Source organism: Drosophila subpulchrella, chromosome 2L, assembly GCF_014743375.2.
Source record: "Drosophila subpulchrella strain 33 F10 #4 breed RU33 chromosome 2L, RU_Dsub_v1.1 Primary Assembly, whole genome shotgun sequence".
Taxonomy (NCBI): Eukaryota; Metazoa; Arthropoda; class Insecta; order Diptera; family Drosophilidae; genus Drosophila; species Drosophila subpulchrella.
This window is the reverse complement of record NC_050610.1, coordinates 21,765,507-21,782,326: the sequence shown is the minus strand read 5'-3', so window position 1 is coordinate 21,782,326 and position 16,820 is coordinate 21,765,507. Positions and strand designations below refer to the sequence as shown.

The 16,820-nt window shown below is 45.9% G+C and overlaps 4 protein-coding genes across 6 annotated transcripts; 2 read left to right on the top strand and 2 right to left on the bottom strand.

Annotated features, from left to right (window-relative positions):
• Window positions 1-62: 62 nt before the first annotated feature.
• Window positions 63-3,896, bottom strand: LOC119547653 (putative apoptosis-inducing factor 1, mitochondrial). Of its 2 annotated transcripts, none has more exons than XM_037854595.1 (7): window positions 3,514-3,896; window positions 3,184-3,416; window positions 2,441-2,722; window positions 2,280-2,382; window positions 1,790-2,039; window positions 920-1,734; window positions 63-859 (listed from the first exon to the last, which is right to left on the bottom strand). In XM_037854595.1, the coding sequence occupies exons 1-7, from the start codon at window positions 3,623-3,625 to the stop codon at window positions 438-440; spliced, it is 2,217 nt and encodes a 738-aa protein (XP_037710523.1). In that variant the 5' UTR covers window positions 3,626-3,896; the 3' UTR covers window positions 63-437. The 2 variants fall into 2 exon arrangements, with proteins under 2 accessions (XP_037710523.1, XP_037710524.1); XM_037854596.1 differs by having other exon boundaries at window positions 3,379-3,416; window positions 3,514-3,895.
• Window positions 3,897-5,051: 1,155 nt separating this feature from the next.
• LOC119546100 (DNA topoisomerase 2) lies at window positions 5,052-11,394 on the top strand. The gene is made up of 5 exons (XM_037852183.1): window positions 5,052-5,333; window positions 6,427-7,020; window positions 7,080-7,503; window positions 7,560-10,597; window positions 10,712-11,394. Exons 2-5 carry the CDS (start codon window positions 6,457-6,459, stop codon window positions 11,021-11,023), a joined length of 4,338 nt encoding a protein of 1,445 aa, XP_037708111.1. The 5' UTR covers window positions 5,052-5,333; window positions 6,427-6,456; the 3' UTR covers window positions 11,024-11,394.
• A 41-nt stretch (window positions 11,395-11,435) lies between these two features.
• On the bottom strand, window positions 11,436-13,646 carry LOC119546101 (ran GTPase-activating protein). 2 transcript variants are annotated; one of them, XM_037852185.1, is made up of 6 exons: window positions 13,577-13,595; window positions 13,414-13,499; window positions 12,676-13,357; window positions 12,149-12,614; window positions 11,912-12,085; window positions 11,436-11,849 (listed from the first exon to the last, which is right to left on the bottom strand). In XM_037852185.1, the coding sequence occupies exons 2-6, from the start codon at window positions 13,487-13,489 to the stop codon at window positions 11,520-11,522; spliced, it is 1,728 nt and encodes a 575-aa protein (XP_037708113.1). In that variant the 5' UTR covers window positions 13,490-13,499; window positions 13,577-13,595; the 3' UTR covers window positions 11,436-11,519. The 2 variants fall into 2 exon arrangements, with proteins under 2 accessions (XP_037708113.1, XP_037708112.1); XM_037852184.1 differs by having other exon boundaries at window positions 13,414-13,646.
• A 626-nt stretch (window positions 13,647-14,272) lies between these two features.
• LOC119545972 (heparin sulfate O-sulfotransferase) lies at window positions 14,273-16,172 on the top strand. The gene is made up of 5 exons (XM_037851940.1): window positions 14,273-14,525; window positions 14,592-14,910; window positions 14,967-15,105; window positions 15,164-15,384; window positions 15,440-16,172. The coding sequence occupies exons 1-5, from the start codon at window positions 14,399-14,401 to the stop codon at window positions 15,681-15,683; spliced, it is 1,050 nt and encodes a 349-aa protein (XP_037707868.1). The 5' UTR covers window positions 14,273-14,398; the 3' UTR covers window positions 15,684-16,172.
• The last annotated feature ends 648 nt before the right edge of the window (window positions 16,173-16,820 follow it).

Genomic DNA, 16,820 nt, shown 5'->3' with positions numbered 1-16,820 from the left:
TTAAATAATGAATGCCTCATAATCAAAAAGCGAAAGTTTTATCAGTGAAAATGCAAAACGTATACAATTCAGGTGGTACGTGCAATTTTGTGTCAACAAATTTTTTTGGTGCTTCTTTTATTAGGAAAATTACACACAATTCAACAGATATCTTCTTATCCACGACTTTTAAATATTTACATGCAGATACGCATATTGCTGCCACATAACCGTATCAATGTCGTCGACTACAAAAAAAGGTTTATTCCAAAAATAATAAAACTAAAATTTCTGTTGCATTGCGCCATTGCCGTTCGTACCTAGTTGCAGTTGCATATGTACACAGTAAACATAGTTTAAGGCATCCGGTTCTGATCGTTTCTGTTTCGCTGCGGGCTAATAAGCTTTCCAGGATTGTGATAAGATCTACTCCTTGGTCCTTTGGGACACTACAGTTTCTACGCATGAATCTCGAACAGTTTGGCCACCTCATTGAGGTCATCGTACTTCTTATTCTGATTGATTATTGTCCTAGCTAAGCCTATCCGATTGAAGAGGTTCCACAGCAGGATGCCGACGATCTTGTCGTTCTTCAAATAGAATATCACACCCTTGCCATAGTTGGCCGCCTCATCGGGATCACAGGTAACGCCATCGGTGCTGCCAGTGGCATCGCTTTTCGTCGACTGGCTGGTATTCGCGGTCGCTGGGATCTCAGGATCACTGGAGTCGGACAGTTGGTCTACGCGTTTGGCGCTATCCGAGGGCAGGGCGAATACGCCAACGGTGGGCAGGGATGAGTCCACCAGGCCGATTCCCTCGTAACCGATCTCTGGACCCAGATCGGACCAAAACATGCTCTGATGTTGATAGGGCTTTTCTGTTAAAGATAAGGTTGTATATGTATATGTATATATAAAGAGACTTTATAATAACTTACTTGCTCCTGTCATGTTCTCGCCGGCCAGCCGACCAGAGACCACCGAGTGATCATGGTGCTCCACCCGCCGTCTGCCCAGCAGAGGATCGAAGAAGCAGGAAGCATCGCCAGCCACGTAGAGATTCCGTCTGGCCTCCAGCTCCGCATTGACCACGAAACCACCTAGACTTCTGTCCACCTCTAATCTACTGGGAGCCGCTAGCTCTGTGTTGGGTGTGCAGCCCACGCAGACTACCACCACGTCGGACATCAAAGTCATTCCATTGTTCAGCTCCAACTTCAGATTGGTTTCATCTCGCACCGCCGATCGAATGCTGGCATTGGGGATGACGCAGACGCCCTGGGCTTCCATCTTTGCCGTCGTCCAGCGGCTCAAGTAGTTGGGCAGCACCTTTGACATGTTGGCGCTTTCCTGAAACACTTGGTACACTTTGCCGCCATTGTTCTCCCTGGAGTAGTGGGCCAAAGAGCAGGCCAGCTCACTTCCGATAAAACCGTTGCCCACAATGGTGATTGATCGCTTCTCCGCCGCCAATCTTCGTAGGCGATCAAAATCATCGGGCGTGCGGTAGACCATTACCTTTTCGAGAACGCTGGGCGGCGCATCGCGCAGCATTGTGAGGTTCTTGGGGGCACAGCCCGTGGCGATCAGGCATTCGTCGTAGCTAATCTCATAACCGTCGTTCAACGTTGCTATGCGCTTTTGCGCGTCCACCTTTTTCACAGCGAAACCTTGAGCGACGGCAATTCCGCCGTTTGCACTGTCATCCAGATCCTCGGGGTCCACGAAAAACTCGTCCGGCTCAAAGAACAAGCTGTAAAGGATCCAGGAATTAAATAATTTCCTTAAAACTCTTTATAAAGACCAACCTTCTCTCGGAACCCGTCCATTGCTTGAAACGATAATCTTTGATGGGATCCTCGTTCGGATTGGGTGTGTACCACAGTTCCTTGGAGAGCGGAGGACGCATGTAGGGCTTGCGGAACTCATTGCTAATCATCAAAACCTTGGCAGTTGCATCGTTGGACTTGATGGCTCGGAACGCAGAGAAGGCAGCGGTTCCGCCACCGATAATAAGGTACGGAACATGCTTGGGAAGGTCTGCAGAACTGGGCGGACCTGGAAATAAAGACAAATGATATAGTCCCTTTTATCTAAGCACCTATTGGCTTTTGATAAGCAACATGACAATTATATTGTAATTTGTTCGTAATGGTTATACAATCATGATGATTTTTTGCTATGCAAAAGATTGTGCTTATCTAAAAGCGAATGTTTTTTACATTCCAGAATATTCTTTACAGAAATGAGGTATATTTATTTTTTAACCTATTCGATAGATCTATTAATCTCACTTACTCGTAGCTAGTCCAGCTATTAATCTACGTTTCCGTTCCTCCTCCTCTTCCTGGGCTTTTCTGGCCTCAAGGTCATCCGTGTCCCGCGTCATGAACCAGGCGAGCTACAATATAGGAAGCAAATTAGGAGGGATATCCTTGAATTATTGGTTGAAAACCTACCAATCCTCCGGCTAACAGGGCAGCCAGCGCTCCCAGCAGGCACTTCAGTCGCAGGTCCTTCATCCGGCACTCACACTCCTCATCGCCGCCACCACTGCCACCGGGCGCAGTTCCATCCTCGTTGCAGGGTTGGCAGGTTGTCTCCTTGCGTTTGCGCTTGAACTCCTCGCAGGCGTGCGTGGGTTTGCAGGAATCCAGGACTGGCTGACTGGTGCTGAGCTTGGCACTGTCTGACTTTAGCACATCCTTTGCGCTGCAGACGCTCTTGACATCAGCAAAGCCCTAAAAATAAGTTACGATATTAGTTTAGATGTCTATAGGATTCTTAGAAGGGGATGCAAACTGGTTTGGGATTGTTAAGCTATCTAAATGCTATTATCTTCTTTTGAATGACTAAATTTCACCATGATTTCGAATAATTGCTAATAACAGCAGGTAGAATGCAATACTTTTTGATAATAGCGATACAAACTGACTATTGTTAAAATTAAAGTAAAAATAGCTTTAAAAGCACTGGAACTAAATGAAATGAGAGCCATGAGGTTAAAGTAACTATTTTGGCGCCAAATAAGCTAGCGATCCTGATGACAATTATTACTTCGATAAGAAAAACAGTGAGCCTGACAACTAGTAGTACCATATGGATCAGTTACTACAGTTTTGGGTGGGATCCGATCCCATCGTTTGCATCCCCGAACTTATCCAGCTAGAATGGACGATGAATGATGATGGGCGATGGATACCACTTTGAAGAGTGGCTCCGACTGGGATGGGGCTTGAAACTGGGCATTGGCGTAGGTGGGCATGGAGGTGCCCTCCACAACCGCGCCGAACTCCTCCGGAGGGGGCGTGGTCGAGGGCTTGGCGACGCAGGCTTGATGATTCGGATACTTGTTGGCTTGCAATTTGGTGCGCGCCTCGAGGGTGCGTTTCTTTACCATTTGATACAGGCTGCTGTGTGCCGGCCGCAGAGGAGCTGCAATGGAGGAGGAGGAGCACAGAGATTAGTAAACTTATAAAAACATGAAACACATAGATTGACCCTGCGGTGGGGCGGCCATAACCTCACTTACCGTACGCCGGCGGGGAGCGCTGCGGATCTGGACCCAGTATCCTTCTGTTGGCCAGGATGTACGCCTGCCGGATGAACTTCTGCGTCAGACATCGGACACCCCAAATACTCATCGCGATTTACACTGATTCCGGACAAATTGACACTCCACAATCCACAATTGTGTAACGTATGCGAAAGAAACGTGTGTGTTTGCGAGTTTGTGTTTTGTTTACAAAAGAACCAATTTCTATGACAAATTTCTCCGTGTGATGTCCGGCGGTGTTTAATTGATCTCGACTCCTTTATCCCTCCTTGCTTTTCGTTTGTCGGTTTTCGGTCGTCCGTCTCCTTTTATTTTTCATTCCCTCGCCTGTCTTGTTGTTTTTGTTGTTCGCCTCTTTCTCAGTGTGACCGTTGCCGTGAAATGCGATGATGTCAAGCAGCTAAGGTGGAACAGTGGAGCTAGGAACACGAGTGCTTTTACTTATTTTTTATTTAATTTAAATTAGCTTTAATTTAATGTTTATAATTATGACCAAGCTCAGTTTTTTATTCTCTAATTGTCTGTATATGTTTAAAAAAAGATCGAACATTCTAGGTATAAGCATATCAATAAAGATTTCAGGTTTTGAGATATTGAAGTTGGTAAAAACTGCTGTTTTTTTACTATTTAAGTTAAGGCAACGGGCATAGCATTTAAATAATTTTTTAAAATTATATTTATTATAGTCGTTTTAACAAAATATCACCAAAATACCAAATTGTGGAACATTTATTCATTTATCTTTGTCAGTGTACCATTAAGTGCGCTCTAAAATATAGGTGTTAAAGAAAAGTTTGTTGGCGGCGTCTTGAAGTTGTACCAAGTTTTAACTATAGTTATATTATAACAACTTTAGTTTACAGACCGTGCATAATATAAATAATTTACAAAGAATATATAACAGGGCTGTTATAGATGGCGTGTTAATAAGCGCGGACAACAGCGCCCTGTTGTTGATTAACTTTCATTGCATGGTCACCCTGTACAGCTGAAAAAAACATCGATGTTTACCTACATCGATGTTTCGATGTTTTTCAGAAAAAAACATCGATGTATCGATACATCGAATTTTTTTGGGTGTAAGTTCATTATAAAAAATTATGCTTTACTTGAGATCCATGGTTTTCTGTTTTAGTTTCCTGCTAATTCAAAGTGAAACTTAAACTACTCGTTCAACACAAAAATTAAAATTAAATCACAATTCAATTAAAAATAAAATAAAAAATAAAAAAAAATAAAATTTCACTTTCTTGATCAAAAATGTGCTTAGCTTACCAATATTCTTTCCTGCCAAGTAGTGGTGGGTGAAGCGGAAACATCGACATGGACGTAGAAAACCTCGATGTTTCCCGAGTTTTGGAAAACATCGATGTATCGATACATCGCCGATGTTATTTCTAGGTCTAGTCACACTTCTTCCATCCTCCTTTATTTGTTGTCTTGCATCTCTTTTTTACTGACACTTACGTTTTGCCCGACAACTTACGTACTTACGTACGTAACTTACGTAGTCCAAATCAGTCCAAATCGAGAAGCGGGCGGTGGAAAACCACCTTTATTTGTTGTCGGTTTCGTGAAAAGTTGGTTATGTGGTGCGAATACTAGAATACTTCTAGTTACCGCGATCTGTACTAGTTTTACATAAGACATAAGGCCAGTAGACGCGAGGACGCACATACATTGCGAAAATTGTAGTGCGTCGTCTCGTTTTTTGCCTGCAACAACAAGTTTTGCCGCGCTTCGATTGTAGGCGGCTGCAGCCGAAAAGGCCAACTACTCAGCAAATTTTCAATCAGGTAAGAAGAAAATGATAATTATTGTGAAGTACAGCAACATATAAAGCGGAAAAGAGTAAAAACTTCTCCAGACATTCCCCTAAAGTAGTGGACATAGCAATTTTCCGGCAGCGTCGCTTGCAAATTAAAAATGGCGCTACCGGTATAGATAGCACATTTTGCTGATTTAGGCCGCAAAAAAACTATACCCACGTGCCGTTGGCCAAGCCAAGCTGAAATGGAGCCCTAAAATTGTTTATATTATGGGGAAAATCGCTGTAAACTGTAAAAGTAGTGATTAAATTGCAACTTTTACCGGCAAATGCCTGTCGACACGCACACAGACGCGTGCACCACCGCACACACACACAGACGCACGCCAAGCGTTGCCGCCAAAGAAACTGTTGTTATTTTAAAATGTGCCGAAATCTGTTCCCAGTACAGTAACACAAGTGGGAATAGTAGGTTTTTGCGATATTTTATAGTTTCTTGGTTTCTCGGTTTAAGATACTTTCCATATAACGCACCCAACTTGTTCCCATTTGTCCTAGTCCCATTCCAGAATTGTCTGGATAGATTACGATCATTGCGCGTGCGCGCGTTTGTTTTTTATTTTGCTGTGAGTACAGTGTGTGTTCATTAAGGGGGATTTAAAAGAGAACTAATCTGTTAGGATGTAAAATCCAAAGGATTTGTTCTATTAAAAAAATTATAGAGTATTTAATTGCTGTATAAAATATAACCATTTGAAAATTAACATTTTTTTTTTCAATTTTTTAAGCACATAATGTTTTTCAATGAAAATTTTTTATTAAAAAATTAATATTTACTTTGAAAATAAAAACAATGTAAGGTATTGCAAATTCTTAAAACAGAATTACATTTACATTTCATTACAAAACATTAACTATAAAAATATAAAACAATATTGTAATTTCAAATTCTTTAAGCTAAAAATCACTGTAGTTTTCTGTTAGTCTGTTCATAGACAACTAAAAAATAAATCGACAAACGTATACGCAGTGATTAACAGCGCCTAAGGCTGAAGCTGTTTATAGTTCCGCGTACAGTTGCTTCAGTAGATTAACAATCTTTTTCGTTGTACCCTCCAAAGATCCATCTAAGGCACACCAGCAGTAGCATCATGGAGAACGGAAGCAAGGGTAGCGCCCTGTCCATCGAACAGATGTACCAGAAGAAGTCGCAGCTTGAGCACATCCTGCTGCGCCCGGACTCGTACATTGGGTCCGTGGAGTTCACCAAGGAGCTGATGTGGGTGTTCGACAGCTCGCAGAACAGGATGGTCCAGAGGGAGATCTCTTTTGTGCCCGGCCTGTATAAGATCTTCGATGAGATCCTCGTGAATGCGGCGGATAACAAGCAGCGCGACAAGAGCATGAACACCATCAAGATCGACATCGATCCGGAGCGGAATGTGGTGTCCGTGTGGAACAACGGCCAGGGTATTCCGGTGACCATGCACAAGGAGCAGAAGATGTATGTGCCCACGATGATTTTCGGTCATTTGCTGACCTCCTCGAACTACAACGATGACGAGAAGAAGGTCACCGGCGGCAGGAACGGATACGGAGCCAAACTCTGCAACATATTCTCCACCAGCTTCACCGTGGAGACCGCCACGAGGGAGTACAAACGGAGCTTTAAGCAGACCTGGGCCGACAACATGGGAAAGGCTTCTGAAGTGAAGGTAACTGAATACTATTTTAACTTGAGAACACCTTCTAATCCATATCATCCAAACCATAGATCAAGGACTTCAGTGGCACCGATTTCACTCGCATCACATTCAGTCCCGATTTGGCCAAGTTCAAGATGGAAAGTCTCGATAAAGACATTGTGGCTCTGATGTCCCGACGTGCATACGATGTGGCCGCCTCATCCAAGGGTGTATCCGTCTTTCTTAACGGCAACAAGCTGGCGGTGCGGAACTTCAAGGACTACATTGATCTGCACGTCAAGAGCACGGACGAAGACTCTGGTCCACCCATTAAGATCGTTCACGAGGTAGCCAACGAGCGGTGGGAGGTGGCCTGCTGTCCCTCGGACCGCGGCTTCCAGCAGGTCTCCTTTGTCAACTCAATAGCCACCTACAAGGGTGGTCGGCATGTGGACCACGTGGTGGACAATCTCATCAAGCAGCTTCTTGAGGTGCTGAAGAAGAAGAACAAAGGTGGGTTTTGTTTTTAATGACCTCGAGCTCATACTGATCTTTGCAATCCCTTCCAGGTGGCATCAACATCAAGCCCTTCCAGGTGCGGAATCATCTCTGGGTTTTCGTCAATTGTTTGATTGAGAATCCCACATTCGACTCGCAAACTAAGGAGAACATGACGCTGCAGCAAAAGGGCTTCGGCTCCAAGTGCACTCTATCCGAGAAGTTCATCAACAATATGTCCAAGTCCGGCATCGTGGAGTCTGTGCTGGCGTGGGCCAAGTTCAAGGCCCAGAATGACATTGCCAAGACGGGTGGTCGCAAATCGAGCAAAATAAAGGGCATTCCCAAGCTGGAGGACGCCAACGAGGCCGGTGGCAAGAATTCGATCAACTGCACCCTTATCCTCACCGAGGGAGACTCAGCCAAGTCTTTGGCTGTTTCCGGTCTGGGCGTCATTGGCCGCAATTTCTACGGAGTATTCCCGCTTAGAGGTAAACTTCTCAACGTACGCGAGGCTAATTTCAAGCAGCTGTCCGAGAATGCCGAGATCAACAACTTGTGCAAGATCATTGGGTTGCAGTACAAGAAAAAGTATCTCACCGAGGATGATCTCAAGACGCTGCGCTACGGCAAAGTTATGATCATGACAGATCAGGATCAGGACGGCTCCCACATCAAGGGTCTGCTGATTAACTTTATCCACACCAATTGGCCGGAGCTGCTGCGTCTGCCCTTCCTTGAGGAGTTCATTACGCCGATTGTAAAGGCAACCAAAAAGAACGAGGAGCTTTCGTTCTACTCGCTGCCCGAGTTCGAAGAGTGGAAAAACGATACGGCCAATCACCATACGTATAATATCAAATACTATAAGGGTTTGGGTACTTCGACCTCCAAGGAGGCGAAGGAGTACTTCCAGGACATGGAACGCCATCGCATCCTGTTCAAGTACGATGGCTCGGTGGATGATGAGAGCATTGTCATGGCATTCTCCAAGAAGCATATTGAGTCGAGGAAGGTGTGGCTCACCAACCACATGGACGAGGTGAAGCGGCGCAAGGAGCTGGGGTTGCCAGAGCGTTATCTGTACGCCAAGGGCACCAAGTACATCACCTACGCGGACTTTATCAACTTGGAGTTGGTACTGTTCTCCAATGCGGACAACGAGCGTTCCATTCCCAGTCTGGTGGACGGCTTGAAGCCAGGTCAGCGCAAGGTGATGTTCACCTGCTTCAAGAGGAACGACAAGCGTGAGGTGAAGGTGGCACAGCTGTCTGGTTCCGTCGCCGAGATGTCGGCCTACCATCACGGTGAGGTTTCGCTGCAGATGACCATCGTAAATCTGGCCCAGAACTTTGTGGGCGCAAATAATATAAATCTCCTTGAGCCACGCGGTCAGTTCGGTACTCGCTTGACCGGCGGCAAGGATTGTGCCAGCGCTCGTTATATTTTCACTTTGATGTCTCCCTTGACCCGACTCATCTACCATCCCCTCGACGATCCGCTGCTGGACTACCAGGTGGACGATGGCCAGAAGATCGAGCCCCAGTGGTACCTGCCCATCATACCGATGGTGCTGGTGAACGGTGCTGAGGGCATCGGAACTGGTTGGTCCACGAAGATAGCCAACCACAATCCCCGAGAGATAATGCGCAATCTAAAGAAGATGATTAACGGAGAAGATCCGACGCCGATGCATCCCTGGTACAAGAACTTCACCGGACGCATGGAGTACGTATCGGATGGCCGGTATGTGCAGACAGGAAACATTCAAATTCTGCCAGGCAATAAGGTGGAAATCACCGAACTTCCTGTGGGCGTTTGGACACAGAACTACAAGGAGAACGTGCTGGAGCCACTGTCGAACGGCACCGAAAAGGTTAAGGCAATTGTATCCGACTACAGGGAGTACCACACGGACACCACCGTTCGCTTTGTGATTAGCTTTGCGCCTGGCGAATTTGAACGAATTCAAGCCGAGGAGGGTGGCTTCTATCGAGTGTTTAAACTTACCACAACGCTGTCCACCAACCAAATGCACGCCTTCGATCAGAACAACTGCTTGAGGCGTTTCCCCACCGCCATCGACATCATCAAAGAGTTTTACCAGCTGCGTCGTGAGTATTACGCTCGCCGGAAGGACTTTTTGGTTGGCCAGCTGACGGCTCAGGCCGATCGGCTCAGTGACCAGGCTCGCTTCATTCTCGAGAAGTGCGAGAAGAAGTTGGTGGTGGAGAACAAGCAGCGGAAGGCCATGTGCGATGAGCTGGTGAAGCGTGGCTACCGTCCCGATCCCGTCAAGGAGTGGCAGCGTCGCATCAAGATGGAGGATGCCGAGCCAGCTAACGAGGAGGATGACGAAGAAGAGGAGGCAGCTGCCAGCAGCAGCTCGAAGGTTAAAAAAGAGAAGGAAGTCGATCCGGATAAGGCCTTCAAGAAGCTAACCGATGTAAAGAAGTTCGACTACCTTCTGGGCATGTCCATGTGGATGTTGACAGAGGAGAAGAAGAACGAGCTGCTCAAACAGCGCGATGCCAAGCTGGCCGAACTGGAGAATCTGCGCAAGAAGACGCCCGAGCTGCTTTGGCTTGATGATTTGGATGCCCTGGAGGCCAAGCTAGATGAAGTGGAAGAGAAGGAGCGCCTCGAGGAGCAGGGCATCAATCTGAAGACAGCAAAGGCAATGAAGGGCCAGAAGGCTGTTGCAGGCAAGGGCAGAAAGGCTAAGGCTGCGGCAGGCTCTTTGGCCACAGGAGACGTATTCCCCGATCCCGAGGGCGAACATGTGGAGTTCAAGGTAACCGAGGACATAGTCAAGAAAATGGCGCTGGCGGCTAAGTTGGCCCAGAATGCCAAGGAGCCAAAGAAACCGAAGGAACCCAAGGAGCCCAAGGTGAAGAAGGAGCCAAAGGGCAAGCAGATTAAGGCCGATCCGGATGCTAGCGGCGACGATATGGACGATTTTGATGCAATGGTCGAGGGCGGTGCGAAATCCTCACCCAAGGCCAAAAAGGCAGCTGTCAAGAAGGAGCCGGCAGAGAGGAAGCCCCGCCAGAAGAAGGAGAACGGCGGCGGGCTCAAGCAGAGCAAAATTGACTTCAGCAAAGCCAAGGTAAGTTTGCTCCCTTTAATTGAAAAATTATTGAAGTGGAGACATAAGTTAATTAATTGTTTATATTGTAGTGCAACGTTAATTAAGCATTAAAATCGTTTTTATTTTTTTTAGCCCAAGAAGAGCGACGACGACTCAGTGGAAGAGGTTACTCCTCGGGCGGATCGGCCTGGTCGTCGACAGGCCAGCAAGAAGATAGACTACAGCTCGCTGTTCTCCGATGAAGAAGGCGATGACAACGTAGGATCTGATGATGATGGCAGTGACAGTGATGAGGACTCGCCCAAGCGTCCAACCAAGCGTGGTCGAGATGAGGAGAGCAGCGGAGGAGCCAAAAAGAAGGCACCGCCAAAGAGACGGCGCGCCGTCATCGAAAGCGATGATGATGTAACATTTGATGATGATGATGATTCCGATTTCCAGTGATGGGCGCAAAGATATTACAAGTATTTAACAAGGAAACCGACGATTGGAATCAGCATTATCCGTATCGAGAATCTCAAAGAGGGACTTTTATGTGCTTCGGACTTACTCGCTACGATTGTTTATATTTTCATAACCTTTCAATGTTCTCCTCGAAGTTTACGTCAATGTTTTACTTTCCGTGTTTCAATTTTACTTAAGCTAACAACTTCGCCACATTCGTTTAGTTTAGCTGATTCTGTGTTCCAGAACAGCAAGTTAAGCCACTAAGAGGAATTCACAAGCATAATATCGATGTATTAACATGTTTCATAAACATAGTTTGTAGTCTCAACAGTTTTCTTCATGTAAATAAATCAATTTTACCCAATAAATTTTGTTCAGTGCTTTTATGGGTCGTAAATAAAACATAGAATGTGAATAATTAATGTTTATTCACCAAAGATGCATTGTATTGGAACGTAGAATATATAAATAATTTCTTAAGCTTCTACAAGGCTTATACATCAACCTTATCCAGGAAATTCTTGAAGGAATTCTTGATGTTGTCGTTGGCGAACTTTGGTTGCTTCAGGGCCTCGCGCAGTGCGAAGCGACATCCCTTGACATCATAGTCCGACTTGAAGGGCTCCTCGCAGCGCAGCAGACGCAGCTGCATCAGCACATAGTTCAGCACACGGGTCTCCTGCTTCGTCTTAATGGCGTAGTCAAAGGTGGCCTGGTACAGGGAGACGGCCAGATCCAAGGCAGCCTTCGATGATTGCGACAAATGTGCGCACTTCAGAGTGGTGAAGACGAGCAGCAGCAAGTGGTTGTCCCCGGTGAATTGCTATTTAAACGAGATACAAAATGTTTAACCCAATCGAATATGATATACCCACTATAACCTACGTTTACAATGGACTGCAGGGCCTCGAACTTGTTATCCTGATCCAAGGAGTCGAACTGTTCCTGGGAGCAGGGCGTCTGGCTCAGGCAGAACTCCTCGGGCGTGCATTTCTGAATGATCGTCTTGCCGGTGACCGCAAATGTATCGCTGGCATTCAAGTTGGTATCGTTAAAAAGCTGTGAAATATTTGGGAATTTAGCTTTCTTGCAATCCACCTTTGTATTTAACACCCAGCTTACCTTGGTTGTGTAGGCATTGGTGGTGACATAGGCAGTTTCCTCAGCCTGGGTGTTGTACTCCTCGTCATCCTCGTCGGCTTCTTCAGTGGTATCGTTGGCATGCTCGTGCTCATCGTAGTCCTCATCCTCATCATAATCACCCTCCTCCTCCTCCTCGCCGGATTCCTCCTCTTCGGAGTTATTTTCCTCGAACGGTTGCAGTGCGGCAGCAGTCGGCAATTGATTCATTTCGTTGATTATCTGTTCGGCGCCTTCTTCACCAAAGCAATTGCCATCGAGATTGAGGAAGCGCAGCTTGGGCTTGTTTCGCATGGCGTTCACCAGGACCATGCCACCATCACTGTTGATTTCGTTGAAGCCCAGGTCGACAACCTCCAGTTGATCATTGGAGTTCTCCAGAGCCTCACCGAAGTGGTAGGCGCCATTTGTACGGATCAGGCAGTCGCCAAAGTTTAATTCTCGCAGCCTGCAATGGAAAAGAGTCCTTAAAAAACATACTCTCTAGAATTTCAAAGCAACCGACTCACATTGGCAGGAAGGGCAGAATCTCGGCGATCTTCTCGGCTCCCGCGGATCTCAGGGTATTGTCGTTCATGTTCAGCACCCGCAGATGCGGATTCTCCTTGAAGGCTTCGGCCAGGACCTCGACACCGTCGATGTAAATGGAGTTCTGCTGCAGAACAATCTCCTCGAAGGTCTTGAGGGTTTTAAACGCGGCGGCCAGGGAAATGGCTCCCGCATTCTCCAGACGATTACGTGCGCCCACAAAGATACGCAGTTGGAGCGGGGTTCCCGCCTTTTTGGCATTGGCATGGAGATCGATCAGAGCCTTGGACAGCATGCTGCCGCCCTCGGGACCAAGGCCACAATTGTACAGCAGCAGTTCCTGCAGCGAATAGCAGACGGGTGAGCGCAGGAACTCCTCCAATCCCCTCATGCCATTCGGTCCCAAGGCATTGTCGCTGAGATCCAGAACCGTCAGCTTGGCACCCGCCACATTTAGAGCTGCTCCCAGGTGCTTTAGGGCATCCGGAATCTCAGATTTGAGGCGACGCGTGAAGAGGTTCTTCCACAGCGCCTTCCGAAACTCCGGATGACGCTTCAGACCCTCGCCAATAGCCTGAGCCGCCTCCACGCCCAGGGTGTTCCCGTCCAGATTGAGGTAGTGCACCGTGGTCTGTTTGTTGAGGGCATCGACCACATCCTGGACTGCAAGGAGTATTTAAGCCACTAAACGGGGCAAATAAAGCATCATCCAAACTCACCATCGGCAGCTGTGTCCCAGGTGAGCGCCTTGTCCTGGAAAGAAATGCCCTGCTCCTGGCCCAGTTGGGCTGCCATGCTAACGAAACTGAAGTTGGATATGGCCATGGTAAGTCTACTTTGTACTCTACTCTCGATTAAATATATTAAAAACAGACACTGTACTTGGCAATTGCAGACGGCTTGCGAAATTTATTTTAACCTCGCAAAAAATGGGCGCTAGAATATTGGCATTGCTTGGCATTGTAAGCCGGGGGTGTTGGTCACACTAATCGCGATAGAGATGCTCAAAAAGCAACAGGGTGATGACTATTAAGTTATTATTGGATAAAGTAATAGAAACATTTTTTATTGTAAATTATTTTAAAGATTAGTAATAATTTACGTATTATGTACTTTTTATTCATAGTTGCCCAACAATCGTCTGTTTTTTCGGACTAAATTTACTTGTAATTAAAATATTCATGAATATGTTATGCATACAAGTATAACAACCATAACCTTCATGTAGTAAAATTACTTTCTCACATTTTTTAACAGAATATTTATAAAAAAGAATCGAACTATAATTAAGAACCTAATAGATACATAAACTGAAAAACTTCATATTGCCATAATTTTTTTTGAAAAACAGAGACAAAACAATTTTATCGTCTGTATGTTAAACTTAAATTTGGTGTTAGGTCTGGAAAACCAATAGAAATTTATTGATTAAAATTAAAGTTGTATGAAATTTGGGACAAACAGCTGATAAAAGTTTCGTAACTCATCAGTACACCCTAACTTTGTTGATATTATTCCCCGCTAACTTAAAGCTAACTGTTCATCGCTAATGCAGCTGCACATTCCGACAGACTCATTTCGGTGCTTTGCAACACTGTCGAGCAGCTGCAGCAGAAAAAACAAGTCCAACGGCATGAAAATATGCTGAAATAATCTCCTGATATGAGCTGCCCTGCCGAACTCTAGGGCAAACCGATAAGAGGCATGTTTAGGAAGCTACTCAAGATGTGGATTCTGCTGCGACCCACTCACTGGCTGATTTTGATAGCCCTGTGCGTGCTGACCTGTGCGGGTTACTGGTTGCTCTGGTCGGAGATTCGCTTGGAACATGGTAAGTGGAGTCTGGGAAACCAGTTAACAGATAAAGATTTATGTATATACCACTCCTCTTACACAGCCTTTAAGCCACTGTCCAAATTGGGGGAATCTCTGAGCCCCGATCAGCATGCCTCCTCAGCCACCGATGACTTCGACTTCGAGGAGCACCTGGTAGTGCTGTACAACCGCGTTCCAAAGACAGGATCCACCAGTTTTGTCAACATTGCATACGATCTCTGCAAGCCAAACAAATTCCACGTGTTGCACATCAATGTGACTGCCAATATGCACGTCCTCTCGCTGCCCAACCAAATCCAGTTCGTGCGCAACGTTTCGCGGTGGCACGAGATGAAACCAGCTCTGTATCATGGCCATATGGCCTTTCTGGACTTCTCCAAGTACGTAGATCACCTAACCCAGCAGATTCCATCTAAATAGAGTCCCCATATTGCAGGTTCCAAATCGCCCACAAGCCCATCTATATAAATCTAGTGCGCAAGCCTCTGGACAGACTTGTCTCCTACTATTATTTTCTACGCTTCGGCGACAACTACCGACCGAATTTAGTGCGCAAGAAGGCGGGCAATAAGATTGTTAGTATGCTAGCAAGGTTTAGAAGGAATTAACCCAGAATCCCCATGTTTTCCGCAGACCTTCGACGAGTGCGTGGTGCAGAAGCAAGCCGACTGTGATCCCAAGAACATGTGGCTGCAGATACCCTTCTTCTGCGGCCATGCCGCCGAGTGCTGGGAACCCGGCAGCAGTTGGGCCCTGGATCAGGCCAAGCGCAATCTAGTCAACGAGTACTTCCTAGTCGGAGTCACCGAGCAGATGTACGAGTTTGTGGATCTGCTGGAGAGATCACTGCCCAGGTGAGCTCCTGTTTAATGATCTAATTTCATGTTAATTTACCTGTTCCTTCCTTAGAATCTTTCACGGCTTTCGTGAGCACTATCACAGCTCAAACAAATCTCATTTGCGTGTGACATCTTCCAAGCTGCCGCCAAGCGAGTCCACAATTAAAGCCATTCAAAAGACCAAAATCTGGCAAATGGAAAACGATTTGTACGAGTTCGCGCTGGCCCAATTCGAGTTCAACAAGAAGAAGCTCATGCAGCCGGATAACAAGCACGTCCAGAAGTTCATGTACGAGAAGATTCGGCCCAAATGATTGCAGAGAAGGCGACGGAGTCGCAGAGCAAGAATTCGGCCGACTTAAGTGTTCCAACGTCTGCCAGGAGTCTCCGATTTTTGTATTGTAAATACGCAATTCTCCCACTTAGATTTGATCTGTACTTAAGCGTAACTAATCCGTACACCTAAGCGCTACTGAAGACTTAAGCAGTGAATATCGTTGACATATTAATAATCCCAACATTTTGTATGTAGTCTAAGCTTTAATCTTGTAAAACATTCGAAAACGCTTTGTAGTTCAGCGTAAGCAATATTTAGAAACAATTGTCTGCACAATATCTCTTCGTTTAGTCAAATGTACGTTTTATACTCGACAATACTGTGGAATGAATGGATGAATTTAGAATTTGTAGATCTTATAAGTGTATGTTCACATGTAAACGACTCTCATTAATTGTAACTGTCATAGGCTAAGCTCAGAATCTGAATTTGACATTCAAATTAAATGCATGTAAATAGTTGATAATTGATTGTCCATACGGAGCGTTGTGCGTATCAACAGCTGTCGCTGGGATTGCGTGTTCGCAAATTGAATAATGCCATCAGTGGGTTACTTTTAACTTTCAGCGCTCTGTACTTTGACTAAGCTAATTGCAATCGACTGTCTCACGAGAATCCGGCGGACTTTAAAGGCTGACGTAGCTCGATGGGCGAAGGTGACTGGCTGACTGGCTGGCGGATTGACGATCCGACGCGCAGAATGGGCTCAAGCAAGTGCAAGAAAATGAAATTGAAATACATTTGGAAACGGCAAGCAGTGAAATACTTAATTAATTGCTCGCGCTTGAAACTAAAAGCAAATGAGTTCGCATTACCCACAGCCCCCGTCAGTTGATCGCTTGATCGTGGAACGCGGACACGCAAGTCGAAAGTAGCTACGGCCTGCCAGAAAGCCATTGTTGCCGAAAGACTGATAGCCAAAGTATTAAGTACCCGCAAAGCTGGCCATATTAACGACTCGTAAGAGAGATTTAAAACAAGTTTTTTTCTTAACTCAGTCACAGTGGCGATTAGTCTTTAAACTAGTTGTGAACGGAGCGTTCAAAAGTTCAAGTCTAATTACGTTCAAGTCGCGTAACCATCTGAAGATTAACCGCGATACACTGTGCGAAAA